This window comes from Triturus cristatus, chromosome 8 (assembly GCF_964204655.1).
Source record: "Triturus cristatus chromosome 8, aTriCri1.1, whole genome shotgun sequence".
In the NCBI taxonomy this organism is placed as follows: domain Eukaryota; kingdom Metazoa; phylum Chordata; class Amphibia; order Caudata; family Salamandridae; genus Triturus; species Triturus cristatus.
Genome location: NC_140591.1, coordinates 77923454 through 77944754, shown reverse-complemented (window position 1 = coordinate 77944754; position 21301 = coordinate 77923454). Strand labels below are relative to the sequence as shown.

Here is a 21301-nt window from a genome sequence, read left to right as displayed (position 1 = left end):
GCAAGGAGTTGACATTGATAGAGTAAAGGCTTTGCAGAAAACGTACAGGATGGATTTCACTGAGAAAGACATTGAAAATTTGAATACTTCTGGTAGAACAGGACAGATTAAAGAAATGGTGGCATTACTGCGTAGATGGGGTGATGTTGAAAAGTGGAAGGATAGGTGGTATAAGAAAAGAGAGGAACCTGAGGATAGAACAACTTATTCAGCATTTCCAGTGAGAGAAAAGGAGAAACCAGTGGAGAATTATCCCATGAGAGAAAAAGCTGGAGGAGGATATGTACATGTTCCATGGACCAGACAGGATATTTTATCATTTACGAATGATTTCCCTCGATTGAGAGAAAAGCCCGTCGAGTGGTATAGGCAGGTAGATAGGTTTGTGAAATTGTCAAAAGTGCTGTGGGTTGACCTGAATAGTCTGTTTGATATAATTGTTCCAGCAGACTTGTGGACTGAGTGTAAAATAGTTGTGAGTTGGCCTACTGAGGAATATCCAAGAGATTCAAGAACAGGGGCACCAGATCCAGAAGTGATGAGGAAGTATGATCAGGTGATGGTATACCTGAAGAGTAAAGTTCCTCCAAAAGAGACAGACTGGGTTAAGATAGATCGAACACAACAGGAAGCAAAAGAATCAGTTCATGCTTTTTACGAGAGGCTGATACTGGCTTTTAAACAATTCAGTGGAGATGAACACCTGGGTGACAAGGATTTGAGTCATTTTGTATACAGATTTGTATATGGTCTTAGACCTGAAATTGGTGAGAGAATTCGTGAACACACAGTGGATTGGCAGAGTAAAAAAGTAGATGAGATTCTGAGACATGCAAAATATTTCAGTGATGAAATTGAAGCAAAACAAAGAAAGCTGAAAGAGAAAGCAATGTGGGCACAAGTGAAAGTTGCAGAAAGACAGGAAGCACAGTTAGTGGAACAGGCAAATAATCCAGGAAATAATGGAGGAAATAGACCGAGATTTGCAGGAAAGGGAAGGGGAAGTCTTGAGGAAGCCAAAAAGAAGTTCCCTTGTCACAACTGTGGCCAGCTGGGACATTGGAGATCTGAATGTCCTAATCCACCATTAGTGAATAATGAGGGTAAATCCTTAAATCAACAGGTGCAGAATGATGGGAATAACCAGCAGCAACAACAGCAGAAAGTTGTGAGACAGCAGCAGAGTCAAGAGCCAAAACCGCCCTTACCGCAGAATAGAGGGGTACAAAAGTACAATCAGGACTCAGGATTCTTCAATGATGAGCAGGTAAACAAACCGAGACGTACTAACAAAGTACAGCAGTACTTGTTAAAGAGTGAAGGGAGTGAGTCTGAGGGTGATTATTGACGGTGCCGAGGAGAGGAAGAAGAGTGCATACTTGGTGCAACTCTAGAAATAGACCAGGCAGGACCATTTGTGGATGGGAAAATAAATGAGGAGGGTGTTACTTTTTTGGTAGACACAGGTGCAACAAGATCAACTGTCAGGTCAACAGATGTTAGAAATCTTCCTCTCTCGGATGAAGCAATCCAAGTAGTTGGTGTAGCCAATACACAAATCAGAACACGTCTTACTGAACCAGTAAGAGTACAGATAGGGAAATTTTCAGACATGCACAGATTTATTGTCTGTGACACGAGTCCAGTGAACCTGTTAGGTAGGGACCTATTGTGTAAAATGAATTGCACAATTTTTTGTACACCAGATGGAATAGCTTTTGAGACACCAGATGATGATGTTTTCTACCGAATGACTCTAGAAAATAGAGAAAATGAGTTAATTGGTGCATTTCCAGTGTTCAATCCGGAAGATTTGCCTCAAGTGCTGAGAGACACAGTGAAAAGAGCAGTTTGGGATTTTACAGGAGAGGATGTGGGATTGATGAATAATGTAGATCCAGTGAAAATTGCAGTGAAAGAAGGAATTACATATCCTAACATTCCTCAGTACAAAATGACACCTGAAATAATTGAAGGGATAACTCCTATAATTGAGAAAATGATTCAGCAAGGAGTCCTAAGAGAACTACTGAGTAGTCCGTGTAATTCACCGATAATGGGACTGAAAAAGCCCAATGGCAAATTTAGGATCGTACAAGACCTGAGAAAAGTTAATCAAATTGTGGTGGCATGTTGTCCCATTGTGCCAAATCCATCAGTGATTCTGTATCAAATTCCACATGATGCTGAGTGGTATACAGTGATTGATTTGTGTCATGCGTTCTTTTCAATTCCATTGCATCATGATAGCCAGCCGATTTTTGCATTTAGGTTTGGCCAGCGTATTTTAGCATGGTGTCGTATCCCACAGGGGTATACAGAGAGTCCTTCGATATTCAATCAGTTATTGAAGAAATCGTTGGAAAGTTTGATCATGCCTGAGAGCTCAGTGCTAGTACAATATATTGATGACCTACTTGTGGCATCAAAGACACGTGAAGCTTGTGAAGTGGATACCATAGCTTTACTGAATCATCTGGCAGATGGAGGGTTAAAGGTATCTCCAGCCAAATTGCAATTTTGCAAGAAAGAAGTGCATTATCTTGGACATAATATTGAAAAAGGTCTGAGAAAAGTGACTACTGACAGGATCAGAATAATCAGAGAAATGAAAGCTCCGAAAACCCAGAGAGAAGTGAGAATGTTTCTGGGTATGGTGGGATATTGTCGTCAGTGGATAATTAATTTTTCCCTGATAGCAAAGCCATTGATTAAATTGACAAAAAGTGAAATGACAGATCCGTTAGATCTGGATGCAGAACAATTGGCAGCATTTGAAGAGCTCAAAACTAAAATGTGTGAGGCCCCAGCTTTGGGTATGCCAGATTACGAAAAAGAATTTGAACTGTACTGCAGTGAGAGAAATGGATGTGCACTTTCAGTGTTAATCCAGAAACATGGGCAATTGAGAAGGCCTATTGCATACTTCTCATCGACACTTGACACTGTAGCCGTGGGGTTACCAGGTTGTCTGAAAGCTGTAGCTGCGACATGCAGAAGCCTGGAACAGAGTGAGGGGATCATAATGGGGTATCCTGTAAGGGTATTCGTACCTCACAATGTGGCAATTCTTTTGACAAGAAGCAGAACTCAGCATATGTCACATAGTCGGTTGACTAAGTATGAAAAAGTGATTCTGGGAGCATCAAATGTGACTCTTGAGAGATGTGTGAATGTGAATCCAGCGACACTCTTGCCGGATATTGAAAATGTGGGTATAAAGATGGAAGATGATCATGATTGTTTGGATGTGCTTGAGTACTGTACAAAACCGAGACCAGACATAAGGGATATTCCCTTACCTGAGAATGATCATGTGTTGTTTGTGGATGGATCATGCCTGAGAAATGATAATGGTGTGCTATGTGCAGCATATGCAGTGTGCAAAGTTTCAGAAGTCATGGAAGCATCACCATTGAAAGGAGTGAAATCTGCGCAAGTTGCTGAACTAGTGGCATTGACAAAAGCTTGTGAGATTGGGAAAGACTTGAGAACAACCGTGTTGACTGATAGTCAGTATGGATTTGGAGTGGTGCATGACTTTGGCCAACTGTGGCTACAAAGAGGTTTCTTGACATCGGGTGGAACTCCGATAAAGAATGCTGAGTTGATTGGAAAATTGCTTGAGGCGATACAGCTGCCTAAGGAGTTAGCGGTTGTAAAATGTGCCGCACATGGTTCAGGGGATGATTTTATCACTGTTGGTAACAGGTTTGCCAACGATGTGGCGCAGTATTGCGCTAAAACAAACCAATCTATTAACAGGAGTAGGATGGAAGAAATGTCTCTCCTTTCTGTGATGTTTACTAATGTCCTAGAAACGTGGGATGAGGTAAAGCAGTTACAAGATGAGGCAGGAGAGGATGAAAAACAAGATTGGGTTAAAGCAGGTTGTGCTCCAAGAGAAACAGACCATGTTTGGGTCTACAGAGATGGCAGACCAGTGATGCCTAACTCAATTTTGTCGTCAATGGCAAGGATGTATCATGGCCAGGGACATCTGGGGAGGGACGCGATGGTAAGGTCCTTTAAGCAAACCTGGTACAATGCAAAGTTTAGGACAATTGCGGAGAGCATCTGTCAAAGGTGTTTAATTTGTCAGCAATTTAACACAGGGAAAAAGACAGTGGTGAGTCTAGGGACAATTGGCAGAGAAGGAGGTCCTTTTACAAGAATGCAAATTGATTTTATTGAGATGCCCCAAGTGAACAGACTGAGGTATGTTCTAGTGGTAGTCTGTTTGTTTTCAAGGTGGGTGGAAGCTTACCCGACTAGAAGAAATGATGGATTAACAGTGGCAAAGTTACTGTTAAGAGAGTTGATTCCTAGGTACGGGTTTCCAGTTACAGTTGAGTCTGACAGAGGTGGACACTTTCAAAATGAACTCATTGGTTTGATTTGTGAAGCATTGAAAATACAGCAGAAGTTACATTGTGCATATCGACCAGAGGCTTCTGGTGTGGTTGAGCAGATCAATGGCACAATCAAGAATAGAATTGGAAAAATGTGTTTAGCCACTGGCATGAAATGGCCAGATGTATTACCTCTTGTTCTGATGACAATGAGATCTACTCCAGATAGAACTACTGGTTTGAGCCCGCATGAAATAATCATGGGACGTGCTATGCGCCATGCATTCTTGCCTGTGAATAAGTTGGTGTCAATAACTGATGACATGATTTTGGATTACTGTAAAGGCCTGGCTGACGCAGTTCATTCTGTGTTTCACCAGATTGGAGAAGAAGCTACCACACTTGAGAAGAAGCAAGCCCATGATCTGAGTCCAGGTGACTGGGTAAGGATTAAGGTGCACAGAAGAAGAAATTGCTTGATTCCAAGGTGGGGAAGGCCGAGACAAGTTATTCTGACTACAACGACTGCAGTAAAGTGTGTTGGAGTGAAGCACTGGGTACATGCAAGTCATACTCTGAGAGTTCCAAGCCCGAGAGAGGGAACTGGCAAAGAGTATTATGAAGAGTCAGATTCCAGTGATGGTGAAGATCCTGAAGATACGGAATCAGTGAGAAAAGAAGCAGAGAGAGCTTCAAGAGATTCACTGCGAGTATCAGAGGGAAAATCGAATTCTGTTACAGAGCCTGAAGTTTCAAGTAGCAGTGGGAGTAAAAGAAAAGAAAAAAGAAAACACATAGAACCCACTCCTGAATCAGAAGAGGAGGAGATTGAAGAACCACTTAAGATTATTCTTGAAGAAACAGTGTCAGAAGAAGATAGAGAGGGACAGATTGCGGAAGACCCCCGAGGAGGTGTAGGGAACATTGATGAGGAGCTAGGTGAAAGGACAAGTAGACAGCAAGAAGATTGCGTGTCGGAGACCCGAGGAGGGACAGAAGTAGGGAAGTCTCAAACAGTGGTGAAAAAATCTGTAGAGAAAAGAAAAGCTACTGGGAAACGGAAACAAGAGGCACTTGAAACAGATGATGAAGATGAACAAACAGAAGGTCGAGTTCTGAGAAAGAGAACTTCGATTGGAGAGAAGAGTGTTAAAGAATTGAGGCCGAAAAAGGTTGTGAAAGGAGATCGTTGGCCTAACAACCGAGTGAAAAGGGTGAGATACAGAGTAATAAGAGCAAATTAATCAAAAGCTGAACAAGTGAATGAAGTATCAAGCCAAACTTCGAGAGCTGAAGAAAAAGAATCAAAAAAATCGAAAGAACCAGTAGAAATAAGAAGAGTTAAAAGACCCAACCAAAAGTACAGATCACCGGAATGGTCTTATGTGACACTGTCTGAAGAAGGAAAAGAAGAAACAGTGACTCGAGATAATCCGGAAGTGGTCTTGAGAAAAGTGGTTGAGGAAGATACTGGTGAAATTCTGAAAGTACTCTTGACTGACATTGGAGAAGAGTCGAGTACTGAGGATTCCGACGTTGGAGATCTGATACAGTTTGATGTTGAAGAAATTGAAGTGAAGAATGACAAGTATCCAAACTGAGTGAAAGAAAGATTCACTTGGATCAAGTGAACAAGGAGATCATTTGGATAAACTGAAAGCTGAAGAGTTGCTGAAGAATTGAAGAAGTTCAAACAGTAGTGGAGTAGTAGAAGCTAAACTAAAATGGCTAACATAGAGGAGAATAGAAATAGATGTGCCTTTTTAAAGAGGTGGTGCAAAATGTGCTGCTGTTGTACTGGATTATTAATGCTTCTATGGGGTGTTTTAATTTTATTAGTTACTTTTAGAGTAGAATTTGGAATGAATATAGAAAATGGGACTAATGTAGAAAAGAATTCACAAAAAGTAGTCCCAATTAGAAGTAGTAGTTACATACACAAAGATAGGTCAATTAATAATTTTTCTAGTAATGTTTTTTCTAAACTGTTATATGAATATGTGAAGACGATGGAAGTGAGGGATTGCTATGTCTGCATGCAATTACCTGCATCTGTTTCAGAAGGTGTTACTTATCACCATTTGCCAGCTACATATGGTATTTCTTGTAGTATTTTAAGTAGTGTTTTTTATTTGTTAGGGAAAATAGATTATAAGATGTCTAACAGAGATAGTATTTTTGGGCACTTGCCAATGAACAAAGAGCTGAATCCAGCTAAAGAAGCTAACACTTTTGGTGAAATTTTTATTGAAGAAAAAGGACTAACATTAGATTACATTTTTAAGAATAACTTAACTTGCAATTTGAAAGAAGAGGAGAGAGCTTTCCTGGATATGGTAGAAGAAAGGAGATTGAACATGCATGAGAAAGGGGGAAAATATGAAGTGAGTGAGACAATTTGGGACATTGAGATGGGAAAAGAATTGAGGAATGGGGCTAGTCCAACTTTGGCTCTAGATGCACCGCAGAAGGGTAAACTATGCATTACCAGAAGGAAATCCCAATATGATACATATTTTGTGGGAACTAGTGAGTGCCATGATACATACTTCATTGCGACAGGTTGGGGTTTCAGAGGTGGAGAAGATACGATTTTTCCAGGAGTATACTATGTTTGTGGGAACAAGGCTTATTACAAGTTGCCTGACCATTGGTATGGCACATGTTATGTGGGCCTGGTTTTTCCTAAGATTTTTCATACGGATAAAGTAAAAGATGTAGAAGACATTAACCTATTAACACGTTTTAAGAGAGAAACTTGGTCTGAAATTGTGGGTGATATTTTTGGGGTTTTGATTCCAGCAGTGGGAATTTCTTTAAATGCTTATGGAATCCGGAAACTGTCCACAGTGGTTGATCGCTTATCGACAAATACCGCAGGAGGGTTTCTTTTGGTGAATACGGAATTAAGTGCCGTACGTGCCATGTCAATGCAAAATCGACTTGCCCTTGATATTCTTTTGGCTAAGGAGGGTGGAGTTTGTGGAATTTTGAAAGTTCAACATTGTTGCACTTACATTCCTGACGAAAGTAAAGACCTGAAGGTCTATATCAAAAATATTACTGATTTGCATGAAGAATTAGTACCACTTGAAACTGGGAGTTTATGGACTAAACTAGCTAATAAAATGATAGCTGTTAAGGATTTTATTGCAAAAATAGGTAGTACTATTATAGGTAGAATATTGTTTCCTTTGTCTTGTATAATTGTTGCTTTACTGATACCAAGATTGGTGTGTGTGTGTTGTAAAAACAGGAGAGGGAAAGAAAAATTGAAAAGTGAAAAGAAAAACAAGAATTCGAAACTTTCGAAAAGAGAACCAGAAGAGATTGAACTAGAAGAATTGAGGGAAAGTGTTTATTTAGAGACAAAGAGAGATGATGAAAGAGTGACTGGTGTTTAATGTTGTCTAAAGGGAAGAGACATTTCTGATTTCCTAAAATGGGACTAAATTTTCACTATTTTTTTTTTGGGGTTTATTTGGTGATAAAATCACCAAAGGGGGGATTGCTGGAGCAGAGTTTTCTTTTAGAAAATTCTGGGGCTTTTGAAGCTCTGGCATGTCTATGCGTTTTATTAATTTTATTAATAATTAACAATTAATTATTTGTCTTGTGCAAGTATGTTTTACTAATCAACTCGTTTGTCCTAACACAAGAGAAAGTTACATGAGGGTTAGCTTATTTGTGCTGTTCGTGTATTTACAATAACGTGCAGGTTTTCATGTTTAAACGTTGCTGTGTGCTATTTATTTTGAGCACAAAACGCTGTCAGAATTAATGCTTTTTATGTCGCAAAGCTAGATAAATGCATACACATAAGGGTATTAGTGGGGTTAACACTGTTTAATCATTATGCTGTAGTAACGTTGTTTTTATTTCTTTTAAATTGAGATGGTCTATTGTGGCCTATGGAGGCCTAATCCATGATGGCTGATTTGAGAGCCTGGCCTCGAGTGAATATTTCTGTGATGTGGCAAGGGAGACCCCTGCTGGAAAAAGGTTGAAGACAACTGACCATAGCCCTTCTATGAAATTTTCCATGAGGACGGCAGCAGCTTTGGGTGTACTCCAAGAAAAGTGAAAGTGTCCTTGGCTTTCTCAAAGGACAAAGGAGCCTTAGAGGGAAACTCTGAACTGTGGCTCGATGGCCGAGGAGAAATCGGATTAAAAGTGTTACATGTTTTATTTCCTTGGTTCCTGTTCCGTAGTTTATGCCTTGTGACTTTTCCTGAGCGGAGATTTCCAGATGTAGCAAGTTACATTTCTTCCTTCTCGTTTTGCTCAGTGATACAGTTTATTCAGCCAACTTTATGTGTGTTTCTATTGTATTTTCCATTATAAAAACTGTTAGTTTAGGGAGGGCTCTCCCCACTCTTTTGGCCACCTTCACGCGTTGCTGAGGTTCGATGCTGAGGACTCTGTCCCAAGAGACTTTACCGAGAGACTGGTCCTGACCCGTTCTGACACTTAGTTAGAATAGGTAACTATGAGAAATGATTTATTCTGATTGATTTACTTTGACTAATTTTAGATAAAGCAATATAACTTTTAAACATGGTTTTGAATATTCTTTCTTGTCAATTATTGTGTACATTTTTGATTATTGTTGTATAGATTATAGAGTATGTTTAGGGACAACCACTATAATCAGGTCCTATCGCTTAGATATAGATGCAGGGTGGTTTAGGAGTTTTCTTCCCACAGGTTTATTGCTGGTAGAGTATTTGAGCGTATGTTAGTGAAATGGGCCCTAGCGTATGATGAATGTATGTGCGTGTAACTGTGAGATTACTCTATCTGTGGTAGTGGGCATATTTTTGATACCCTGATCTCTATCAACACAACCTCGACTTAGCTTGTGGTGCATGAGAGACACAACCTAGACGAAGCTTGTGGTGCATGTGAGACACAAGCTAGACTGAGCTTGTGGTGCATGAGAGACAACCTAGACTGAGCTTGTGGTGCATGAGAGACACAACCTGGACTGAGCTTATGGTGCATGAGAGACACAATCTAGACTGAGCTTGTGGTGCATGAGAGACACAATCTAGTCTGAGCTTATGGTGCACAAGGAAAACAACCTAGAAAGAGGTTGTGGTGCACGAGAGACAACCTAGACTGAGGTTGTGGTGCACAAGAGACACAACCTAGACTGAGGTTGTGGTGCATGAGAGACACAAACTAGACTGAGCTTGTGGTGCATGAGAGACACAACCTAGACGGAGCTTGTGGTGCATGTGAGACACAAGCTAGACTGAGCTTGTGGTGCTTGAGAGACAACCTAGACTGAGCTTGTGGTGCATGAGAGACACAACCTGGACTGAGCTTGTGGTGCATGAGAGACACAATCTAGACTGAGCTGGTAGTGCATGAGAGACACAATCTAGACTGAGCTTGTGGTGTACGAGGAACACAACCTAGAAAGAGGTTGTGGTGCACGAGAGACAACCTAGACTGAGCTTGAGGTGCACAAGAGACACAACCTAGACTGAGCTTGTGGTGCATGAGAGACACAAACTAGACTGAGCTTGTGGTGCATGAGAGACACAAACTAGACTGAGCTTGTGGTGCATGAGAGACACAATCTAGACTGAGCTTGTGGTGCATGAGACACACAACCTAGACTGAGCTTGTGGTGCACGAGAGACTGTTGAGAAAGGTGAGGCAGAGGAATGCAGATTCAGAGCAGGTTGACAGAACTGGACTGGTGTGCATAGAGCGGGAGGGGCAAGAGTGTCGACATATCTAAAAACATTACAGAAGACCACGAAAATGCGAACATATCGGTTCAGCTGGTACTTCAGTCAAGACGCTCCAGTAATTCAACAGCGATGCCACATCCAATATAGTTCTCTATTCTTTAAGCCGATCATCTCACAGAGACATAGCACACAGTAGTATTGGTTGTTGAAAGAGGATGTTCAATAACACATATTTTCAGACCTGCAGCTAATGTAGCTGTCTTGGTTCTGGCAACTGGATGATTGATGGATTCCATACCCTGGTGACAGTCGTCTCCCAGTCATGATAGTTTGGCAAGACCAGCAAGTGGGGTTTGGTCTGGAATATCGAGTAGGCAATATTGAGGAGGTAAGTGCAGTAAAAAGATACTATTCTTAACTCTAGAGTTAGCTGTAGAAAATCCAGACATACTTAATTTCGGTCCTCAGTATTTTGGGTACGATATTAAGGTATTTAGATTCAGTCTCTGACGTGACTCTTCACCAGTCATGACACAGACCTCAGCTTATTAGAAAGAGACATAAGTCAAGTCAGAGATATTTATTTCGGGCACATATCACTCAGAGAGTCTCATGGCGCTTGCAGAAACTCCGAAAAAAAAAGAGAGGACCCCAGATTAATTACCGAAAAGCCAGGTCTTTAGCTTTTTACGGAAGGAACCGTGATCAGGCAAGTTGCGGAGATGATAGGGCATTTTGTTCCATGAGAAAGGGGCCAGATAGGAAAAGGCACGGCCTCCCTGCCTAGCAGTGTGAATCCTGCGAGGGGTAAGCAGGGCGGCATCACTGGAACGCAGGGCTCTATAGGGATGGTACCAACAGAGCTTTGGCAGCCAGTACTTGGGGCCGTTACCATACATTTGCTTATGAGTCAAGCATAGTATTTTGAACAAGGTTAGTTTCCTTATTGGGAGCCAATGAAGGGAGTTTAAGCAGAGGCGGGCCGAGGTCCTATATGGGCAATCCAAGACAAGCCTGGCGGCCGTGTTTTGAAGGACTTGGAGTTTAGCTAAAAGATCTGAATTAATGGCATGTAAAAGCGAATTGCCATAATCTACTCTGTTCATGATAAGTCCTTGTATTAGGGGTCTACGGGCCTCTAATGGGAGCCACTTAAACACTTTACGCAGGCTCCGCATGACACCATAGCAAGTGCTGATCACATGCTTTACGTGGCCACTCATGGACAGATTATTGTCAATGTAAAAGCCCAAGTTTCGGACCATGTTCTTATATGCGGGGCAGGGCCCGAGCTTGGACGGCCACCAGTCATGCGTCCAATGGTCAGCAGCTTTTCCGAACAGCATGATCTCAGTTTTGGTTCCATTTAATTGAAGATGATTTGATGACATCCATTCATCCACTTGGATCAGACAATTTTTAAAATGCTGTCTAGTTTCTTCTGGGTCAGAGCCCAAGGTGATTAAAATCTGAGTATCATCGGCGTAAAATATGACATCAAAGCCATATTGTCTGATCACAGCGGCCAATGGAGTCATATAAAGATTAAAAAGGGTGGGGCTCAATATAGAGCCCTGAGGGACACCCATCTTTAGTGTTCGTTCACTAGACGTAGTGTTGCCCATCTGGACCACGGTTTTGCGATCTCTCAGATAGCAGCTGAACCAGTTTAGGGCTGACCCCCATCTCCCAAAGTCGACGTTCAAGTATGTGATGGGAGATGGTGTCGAAGGCCGCCGACAAATCAAGCAGAACAAGGATGGCTGACTGCTGCTTATCCAGGGCTAATCTAATATTGTCCGTGATCTCAATCAGTGCTGTCTCTGTACTGTGAGCCGCACGGAACCCGGATTGAGAGGGATCTAAAAGCTCATGGCTCTCAAGATGACTTACAAGCTGCCTGTTTACTAGAGACTCCAGTATTTGTCCAAAGTATGGTAGCAAGGAAATTGGCCGATAATTCGATAATATATCTGGATCCGCTGAAGTTTTTTTAAAAATAGGCCTGATTCTGTCTTTTTTCCAACACATTGGAAAGTCGGCTTTTGCTAAAGATTTATTGAAGATTTCAACTAGTCTGGTTAGGACTGTGGGGGCCAGCGAAGGGAATATTTTAGGAGGAAAAGGGTCATCAGGGGAGCCAGATTTAATTTTTGTAATAGCCTCGGAGACAGACTTAAGGTCACATTCCTTAAAATTTCGTAGATGATCGTCAGAGGTCAGAGGAGACTGTGAGAATGCTACCAGGTCTGTCTCAATATGAGCATGGACCGGCGGAAAGGTACTATGAATTTTCATGATTTTGTCCTCGAAAAAGTCAGAGAGGGAGTCCGTCCATATTTGGGAGACGGGAGGTGCAGATGCATTGGTAGTAGTTGTAAGTTCTTTAAGGATATGGTGTAGTTCCTTAGAGGAATTCTCTGCCCTATTTATTCTATCAACCAGATATGATTTCTTTGCTAGTTTGATATCGAGCATATAACCATTATGCATCTTTTTATAGTTGTCGCGGTTAACAAGATTTCTGGTTTTCCTCCACAATTTCTCTGCAATACGACACAGACGTTTAGTGGCCTTAAGTGAATCAGTAAACCAAGGGGAGTTTCTAGTCTTGGGCCTAATGTTCTGAAGCGGGGCAATCAAGTCTATAGTGGTTCCAATAGCATTGTTTAATTGCAATACATCATAGTCCACACTCGATTCGTAATTTAGGGGATAAAAACTAAAGTTCTCTTTGAATGATGGAGTAGTGACTTTATGCCAAGGTCTACGAAGAATAGACTCATTACCCTGATGGAATTTCTTTTTTGGTGCAGAAGGAATGGAAAACTTTAAAAGATAATGATCCGTCCATATTAGTGGTACTGGAATTTCCACCGTCAGGTCCAATACATTGGTGAACAAAAGATCCAACGTATGACCTGCACAGTGAGTAGGCTCATTTACCCGCTGGCCTAGTCCAAGAGTACTCAGGTCTGAGAGTAGTTTATCTGTGTCTGGGTTGTCCGATAGCTCCGCGTGATAGTTAAAATCCCCGATAAGCAGGAATTTATCAGAGGCCAGAACATGAAGGGCAATGATTTCTACTAGCTGGTCAGAAAAATTGCCCTTTGAGCCAGGGGGGCGGTAGACCAAAGCACCTCTCCAGGAGCCATTTGAAAGACCAACAATTTTAAAGGCGCAGATTTCTATAGTGCTACAGGATACAGAATCCAGGATGCTTATAATAAACGCTCCTTTGTATATAATAAGTAGGCCACCCCCTCTTTTCTCCTTTCTATCAACTCGAAGAATTTTATAATCAGGGGGAAGGGCCACATGTAAATCAGGACCTGAATGCTCGTGTAGCCAGGTTTCAGTGTTAAAACAGATGTCTGGGTCAGTGAGAGTCAAAAGATCCCATACATCCAGAGCATGTTTAGAAATGGAGCAGGCGTTAATATAAATGGCGGTCAATGAAATAGAAGGAGCATTATTTTGATTGTGCATTTTAGGTCTAATAGATGGGGTAGGATTGCTCTGATCATGAGAACGCCTAATCTCAGGATACTGAGACATGGCGGTTGCATGAGGGCCCAGATATATAATAGGCGGGATGTTAAGGCTTTTTAACTGGGAACTAGAATATTGGATTAAAGCCATTTTAAGAATGGGGCCAAATAGTAGCAGGAGGGGAAAACTGAGGACCAAATAGCACAAAATCCCAGAACAAACCTGTGTAGAACAAGGGGTATGGCCGCTGGATGCGACCGGTCGCGGACGGTCACAGACGGGCTTGCCTTTGGCGCGCCGGCGGCACGCCGCTGTGCGCGTCTGCGCCCTCGTCCAGATTAAGTAAGCAATGGGCCAGAGACAACTAGAGCGCGTCCCTAGACTTCCGCCGGAAGCAGGAAGTGTGGTCGAGCCCCTCCTGACCCTCCGTACAATCGGCACACGCCGTGACGGAACGGGGTCGGGCTCGCAATCACAAGAGGCAGGAAATTGGAGCAGGTAGGCAAGAATAATTTTAAACAGCAATTGTGATATTTGCTAATAAGTTAAATTCCCTACGACTGACATTGACGCTATCTAAACATGCCAAGTGCAAAATGCAAAGTGCAAAATATAGCGCGGAGTAGTGCAAACAATCAGGGCAGAGAACATATAGTTAAAAACAACATTTAGGTTTTAAAATAAAAACGATTTCACCAGCAATGATTAAGGCTAAAAGCAACAGCCAGTCTCTATCTGACCGGAGTAGTGCTGCCATACAGACTGATACCAATATCCGGATTAGGGGGCTCAGCCCAATTTACATACATAAGAATGCCAAATCAATCAACCAATTAGGATTTATATAGCGCTGCTAATCAGTAGATTAGGGTATTAAGACACATGCTTTATTCGAACAGCCAGGTCTTGACAGCCCTTTGGAATTCCGAAAGAGAGGTGATGGTCCGGAGGTGGTTGGGAAGGCTGTTCCAGGTCTTTGCTGCGATGTAGGAGAAGGAGCATCCTCCACTTCTGCTTCGGTAGATGCCGGGAGTATGGGCTGTTCCAGGTCTTTGCTGCGATATAGGAGAAGGAGCATCCTCCGCCTTCTGCTTAGGTGAATGTGGGCCGTGTGGGCAAGTGATAGTCAATCGGAGCGTAATGTGCTAGACAGTTGGTGTAAGTTGAGGCGGTGGTGTATGTAGGCAGGCCCTTGGTTGTGTAGGTCTTTGTGTGCATAGATCAGCAGCTTGAATTGGCATCTCTTGAGTACTGTGAGCCAGTGCAGTTGCCTGAGGTGCGTTGTGATGTGGATTCGTCATGTATGGTTTGAAGTCTATGTAAGAGGTGTGCGGGGATTCCTATGTAGAGAGCATTGCCATAGACCAGTCGTCTGGTGATGAGGGCCTGTGTCACAGTGCTTCTTGAGTGCAGGGGTAGTCATTTGAAAATTCTCTGTAGCATGCGCAGTGTCAGGAAGCGAACAGAGGAGACGCGTTGATCTGCGATTCCATGGTTAGCTTGTTATAATGATGATTCAGAGGTTTCTGGTGTGGACGGCGGGGGTAGATCTAGGCCCCAGGTCTGGGGTGTATCAGGAGTCATTCCAGGGGTTGCTTTTGTTGCTGAGGATCAGTACTTCCGTCATGTCCATGTTTAGCTTCAGGCATGTGTTCTTCATACAGTTGGCGACACTTGTGATGCATCTGTTGCAGTTGGTCCTGGTGGTGGTAGAGTCATTGGTGAGGGAGACAATGAGTTGGGTGTTGTCTGCATAAGATATTATGTTGCGACTGTGTGCTCTGAATATGTTGGCCTGTGGGGTCATGTAGGTGTTGAAGAGAATAGGGATGAGCCCTGGGGGACACCCCAGACGATATCTTTGGGTTTTGAGGAGAAAGGTGGTAGGCGAACTCTCTGTGTTATTCCGGTGAGGAAGGAGGTGATCCATCGGAGTGCATCCCCTTGGATGCCAATGTGGTGGAGTCTTTTGAACAGCGTATGGTGGGATATGGTGTTGAAGGCTGTTAAGAGGTCAAGGAGGATCAAAGTCGCTGTTTCTCTTCGATCAGAGGGTTCGGATGTCATTGGTGGTGGCCGAGATCAGGATGTTCTCCGTGCTGTGATTGCTGTGGAAGCCAGATTGGGAAGCATTGAGTATCTGGTTATAATCCAAGTGTTCCGTGAGTTGTCTGTTGATAGTCTTTTCCAGAACCTTGGTCGGGAAGGGGAGCAAGGAGATTGGCCAGTATTTTTTGAGTACGCTGAGGTCAGCGGAGGGTTTGTTAAGTAGTGGTCTGATTTTGGCATGTTTCCAGAGTTAAGTAGTGATCTGACTTCGGCGTGTTTCTAGAAATCGGGAAATGTTGCCGTGGTGATTGAGGTGCTGAGCAGGGTGGTGACTTCTTGACCTATCCCGTGGCTTCCGTGGTTAAAAATGTGGAGCAGGCGTGGGTCTGTGGGAGCTTCAGAGCGGATGGATTTCATGATGGAGGTTGTGTCCTGAGTGGAGAGCTGAATCCAGGCGGTCAGTCCCCCATTCGTATTGGTTGCGGTGAGGGCATATCGGTTGAGGAAGCCCATGGGTGTGGGTTGGGGTTTGAAGTTTCTGTATATCGTTGCGATCTTGTCATGGAAGAAGTCGGCACAGTTGTCACAGAGCTCTTGTAGGGAGTGATGTTGTTTTCGCTGGCGGCAGGGTTGGGGAACTCTTTAACAATGTTGAACAGTTCTTTGTGGATATTGGTGCTGGATTCAATGCGTGCCGCTTGGGCTCTCTTCTACATTGCCCTCAGAAGGCAGTGGTAGTGGTTGAGGGAGGTTATTAAGGCTCTCCTTGCTCCTTCTCAAGTTATTTGCTGTTGCGTTTCGCTGTTCTACTTCCTGGGTGTACCAGCTGGCCTTTTTCGGAGGACCTTTTGTTTTTGTTGCTCTTGATGGGGTGATGCTGTAGGTGCAGTTGGTTATCCAGGTATTGAAGTTCTTAATTCCCTGTTCCAGGTTGGTGGCAGAGGCTGGGTTGGAGGTGTTGAGAGCATCCATCCAGCGGGTCTCTGAAATTTTGCGTCAGTTGCAGTAGGGGGTGCTGGCCATCTTGGGGGTAGCGGTGTGGGGGCTGGAGGTACGGAAGTGGACGATGGGGTTGTCAGTCCATGTGAGTTCTATGACATGACTGTACTTGATTGGGTTGCTGGAGATGAAGATGGGGCCCAGCTTGTGTCCTGCAGGTTGCATGGGGTCGTGGGTGATTTGGGTCAGTCCGAGGCTGTTCATAATGTCGAAGTGGTGGGTGGTGTTGATGTTGTTAGGGCCGTCGAGGTGGAAGTTGAGGTTCCGAGGAAGATGTAGTCCTTGGAGTCCAGGGCAAGGGGCGCAATGAAGTCTGCAATATTGTTGCAGATGCTGGGGCACGAGCCATGGTGTCGGTATGCAAGGGAGCCTCTGATGGTTGTCTAGTTGTCCGTGTGGAACTTGAAGTTGAGGTGTTTCATGGGGGTGGTAGTACTTTCGGGGCAGTGATGCACTGTATGGTCTCTTTGTGTATGATGGTTATTCCTCCTCCCGGCTTGTTGATGCTGTCCTTGTGAGTGCTTTATGCCTGCCAGGAATTGCTATGGCGAGTTCAGGGGCAGGCTTAAGGGTTGAGCCAGGTGTCATTGAGAAAGACGATATCGGGTGTGAGGGTGACAGTGAGGTCCCATAGCCCGGTAGAATGCTTGCTTATAATGCAGGTGTTGACGAGTAAGCAGTGGAGTCGGTGGGTCGTTTCTGGTGTGGCGAGCGGTCCGCGTGCAGCTCGGTGGTCAATGCGCAGCTCTGTGGCGTGATGGTGAGCGTGCTGGTGCAGAAGAAGGTGCAGATGTCTCAGGAAAACGGTCCTACTGTGGAGTGTGGTGCATCTTGGCAGCAGTGTTAGCTGAGGCGTCCTGTGTTCAGGGAGTGGAGGACGGCGGCATCGTGTCTGCAAGGAGAGGGGGGCTAGGAATCAGGGGTTCCTGGTGCTGAGCGCAGTCCAGGTGTTGACAGGCACAGATGGGCTTATCTTTTGCGCTCCCGCTGCGTGCCCGGGCTGCGGCCTCCAATAAGTAGCTCCTAGGAGGAGGGAGGGGCCCTGGGTGGCAGTGGGCGGGGCTTGGCAGGAGGTGAGAAATGGGTAAAGGGGGGCAAAAGTGATCGGGATAGGAGTGGAAGTAAAGTCACAAAGACTAACATAAAAGTCCGAAAGAAAAAGGCAAACAGGAGAAAACAAGTGGGAGGAAAGTCACAAGGCTATCAGAAAAAAGAAGGCTAACAGAAAAGGTGTGAAAGAATGGCAAATAGGAGAAAATGAACTGGGGAAACGTCACAAGGCCAACAGGAAAGGGGTGACAGAAAGGCAGACAGGAGAAAAGGAGCGGGAGGAAAGACACAAGGCTAACAGAAAAGGGGTCAAAGAAAGGCAAACAGGAGAACACGAGGGGGAGGAAAGACACAAGGCTAACAGAAAAGGGGTCAAAGAAAGGCAAACAGGAGAACACGAGGGGGAGGAAAGTCACAAGGCTAACAGAAAAGGGGTCAAAGAAAGGCAAACAGGAGAACACGAGGGGGAAAAAAGACACAAGGCTAACAGAAAAGGGGTCAAAGAAAGGCAAACAGGAGAACACGAGGGGGAGGAAAGACACAAGGCTAACAGAAAAGGGGTCAAAGAAAGGCAAACAGGAGAACACGAGGGGGAAAAAGACACAAGGCTAACAGAAAAGGGGTCAAAGAAAGGCAAACAGGAGAACACGAGGGGGAAAAAAGACACAAGGCTAACAGAAAAGGGGTCAAAGAAAGGCAAACAGGAGAACACGAGGGGGAGGAAAGTCACAAGGCTAACAGAAAAGGGGTCAAAGAAAGGCAAACAGGAGAACACGAGGGGAAGGAAAGACACAAGGCTAACAGAAAAGGGGTCAAAGAAAGGCAAACAGGAGAACACGAGGGGGAGGAAAGACACAAGGCTAACAGAAAAGGGGTCAAAGAAAGGCAAACAGGAGAACACGGGGGGAGGAAAGTCACAAGGCTAACAGAAAAGGGGTCAAAGAAAGGCAAACAGTAGAACACGAGGGGGAGGAAAGACACAAGGCTAACAGAAAAGGGGTCAAAGAAAGGCAAACAGGAGAACACGAGGGGGAGGAAAGACACAAGGCTAACAGAAAAGGGGTCAAAGAAAGGCAAACAGGAGAACACGAGGGGGAGGAAAGACACAAGGCTAACAGAAAAGGGGTGAAAGAAAGGCAAACAGGAGAACACGAGGGGGAGGAAAGACACAAGGCTAACAGAAAAGGGGTCAAAGAAAGGTAGCAGCAAGCGAGGGCGGATGAATGAAGCAGCGGCAGGGCTGGCACACGAGGGAGAGCTGGGTCTGGATTCAGGAGGGAAACTTCAAACTTTGGGGTAAATAAATAAATTACTTAAACTTTTTCCAGAATCTCTCTCCTTCCTTTTTCTAAATGTTGCTTTGTACAGATGTATTATTCACCTTCCATCTCATGACATGAGTCCGCCCTCAATCCAACAGCGGTGCTTTCTTTCGGACCCATTAGTAAGCAGTGTGTGTGGGCTCTACAGTGGGGCAGGAAGGAAGCACTTAGGAAACAAATAAATATTGGCTCATCTCCAATATGCTTCTCCTCTCACTCACCGTCACAAAGTCCAACTTCTTCTGAGATGCTGTGGGGATTTCAAATGGCTTCCATCGGAGCTGAAACAGAGGCAGAAGAAAGCGGTGAGCTGAAGACTTGCATCTAAGCACTACAGTCAAGGCCAATGACCCCCAGAGGTGTGGGCCCCCCTCCAGAGCTCCACCCCCTAGACACATTCATTGTTTATTCATACAAAGGTATTATTTATGTAGTGATTTTACCACAATGAGTTCATAGGGCCAGTTTTGTAATATCTATGCGCTTTAACCCTCTGAACAGTGCTGGATCAGCCATGCAAGGTTTCAGTGCTGGGACCTAGCACGTGACAGAGAGGAAACAGAAAGAACTCCTTCCTAGATGAGGGCAGCGCGTGCTGCCTAGATCAATAAACAGAATATAAAACTGATGTCATAGTGACACTTTTTAGATGACGTTTTACACCACAGCCTTCTCAACGCAATCATTTTCTTTATAGTCAGGGCCGGACTGGGAACAGAAACCGGCCCTGGCCAAACTGCTCAGCTGGCCCCCCCTGGGGTGAGGGGGGAGTGCAGCCAAGCAGTTTGCGATTTTGTTACAGGGGGCCGATATTGCCGCCCCCCCCTAACAAAAATGGCTCCCAGGGGCCAAAACCGCCCCCACCCTAGCAGCTTACCGGGGAAATGTCCGGTGCCCTCTATGGCCAGTCCGGCCCTGTTTATGGTCTGGAAGAAACCAGAAAATGTTACATGTTTTTAAAACCTGATGGCTTCGCTTGTAAAAGGAAGATTAGGGAGTTATGGTCTCACTGCTGCAGTCTGAGTGTGACCAGGAGGACGCCTGTGAATCACGGTAGGGCAGACTCGGTTCACTATTCTTTCGAGATCAGCAACTATCATCAATCATAACAGGCCTACACATGGAAATTGTAAAAATGTGGAAAGTAGAGCTACATAAATAAACCACACATCACATTCACATGCTCAGTATTTATCAGAAAAGCTTGAATAAGGGATGGTTTTATCATTCAGTGATGCTTTTTTGAAAGTTTGTATATTTCTGTTGTGCTGAGAGACACGTCATGCATGATTTAAACGCCAAGGAGGCTGGATGTCATCCTCCCTGCTCTAACAACAATTGATGGACAGAAAGCAGAACAATGTCATACATTCACCCCAGTACAGAGATCTGGGCCTAAATCCATCGTTTTTTTGCTCACCATGCCATTCCAGTTTGGACCCAGCCATATGCAAATCAGTCTTGACCCTGTGCCAGTTCGGGCTGGACTGTTCCCATGAGGCACAGGGTCAAGACTGATTTGCATATGGCCATGTCTAAACTGGGGTGGTGTAGTGGGCAAAAGAACGATGGATTTAACCCAGATCTCTTGACTGGGGGAGAATGTCTGCATTGTCAGCATTCCGTCCATCATTTGTTTGTTGTAACGCTTTTCGTCCTAAGTGGGATGGGTATTCCCAGACGTGGGACCCGTGCTATCTACGCCACTGGAGTCAAGCTATCCTGGCTGATGACGGCTGATAGCCAGAAACCGGTCCTAGGATGCTTGATTCCGGTCCAGGGAAGACATGGCTTGGCAGTTCGGGCTGGACTGTTCCCATGAGGCACAGGGTCAAGACTGATTTGCATATGGCCATGTCCAAACTGGGGTGGTGTAGTGGGCAAAAGAACGATGGATTTAACCCAGATCTCTTGACTGGGGGAGAATGTCTGCATTGTCAGCATTCCGTCCATCATTTGTTTGTTGTAATCCTCCCTGCTCTGACATCTCTTCCACCTCCTCCTGCGTGCCCTGTGTTGTAAAGAAAGCTCAGTCAAACCATCAGCATGATCCTTAGTAGAAGCTTTATTCAGCCTGTTGTTGCGCGAGTTCCCCTCGCCAGCCCCAACGCTCAACTGACATCATCAGGACCCCCCAGGACACACATTCCTAATGGAACCTGGAGACCAAGGGTCCACGCGTCATGTGCACACACATCCTTCCCCTTTCACCTTGAAGCAAAATAGAGCACAGCATAAAACATCATTAATAAGCAAGAAAAATGTTCTCTAAAACATGTAAAAAATGTTAACGTTGGAATAAATCATTCTATCTGAACATGTAATTCCAAAA

At 44.4% G+C, this 21301-nt stretch overlaps 1 protein-coding gene across 1 annotated transcript in view; it reads right to left on the bottom strand.

Annotated features, from left to right (window-relative positions):
• HGD (homogentisate 1,2-dioxygenase) overlaps positions 1-21301 on the bottom strand; it is a 200200-nt gene that overhangs the window by 85077 nt on the left and 93822 nt on the right. Inside the window, exon 5 of the mRNA XM_085621044.1 lies at positions 19191-19250. Within this exon, the coding sequence (XP_085477170.1) occupies positions 19191-19250 (60 nt within the window). The remainder of the gene's footprint in view (positions 1-19190; positions 19251-21301) is intronic.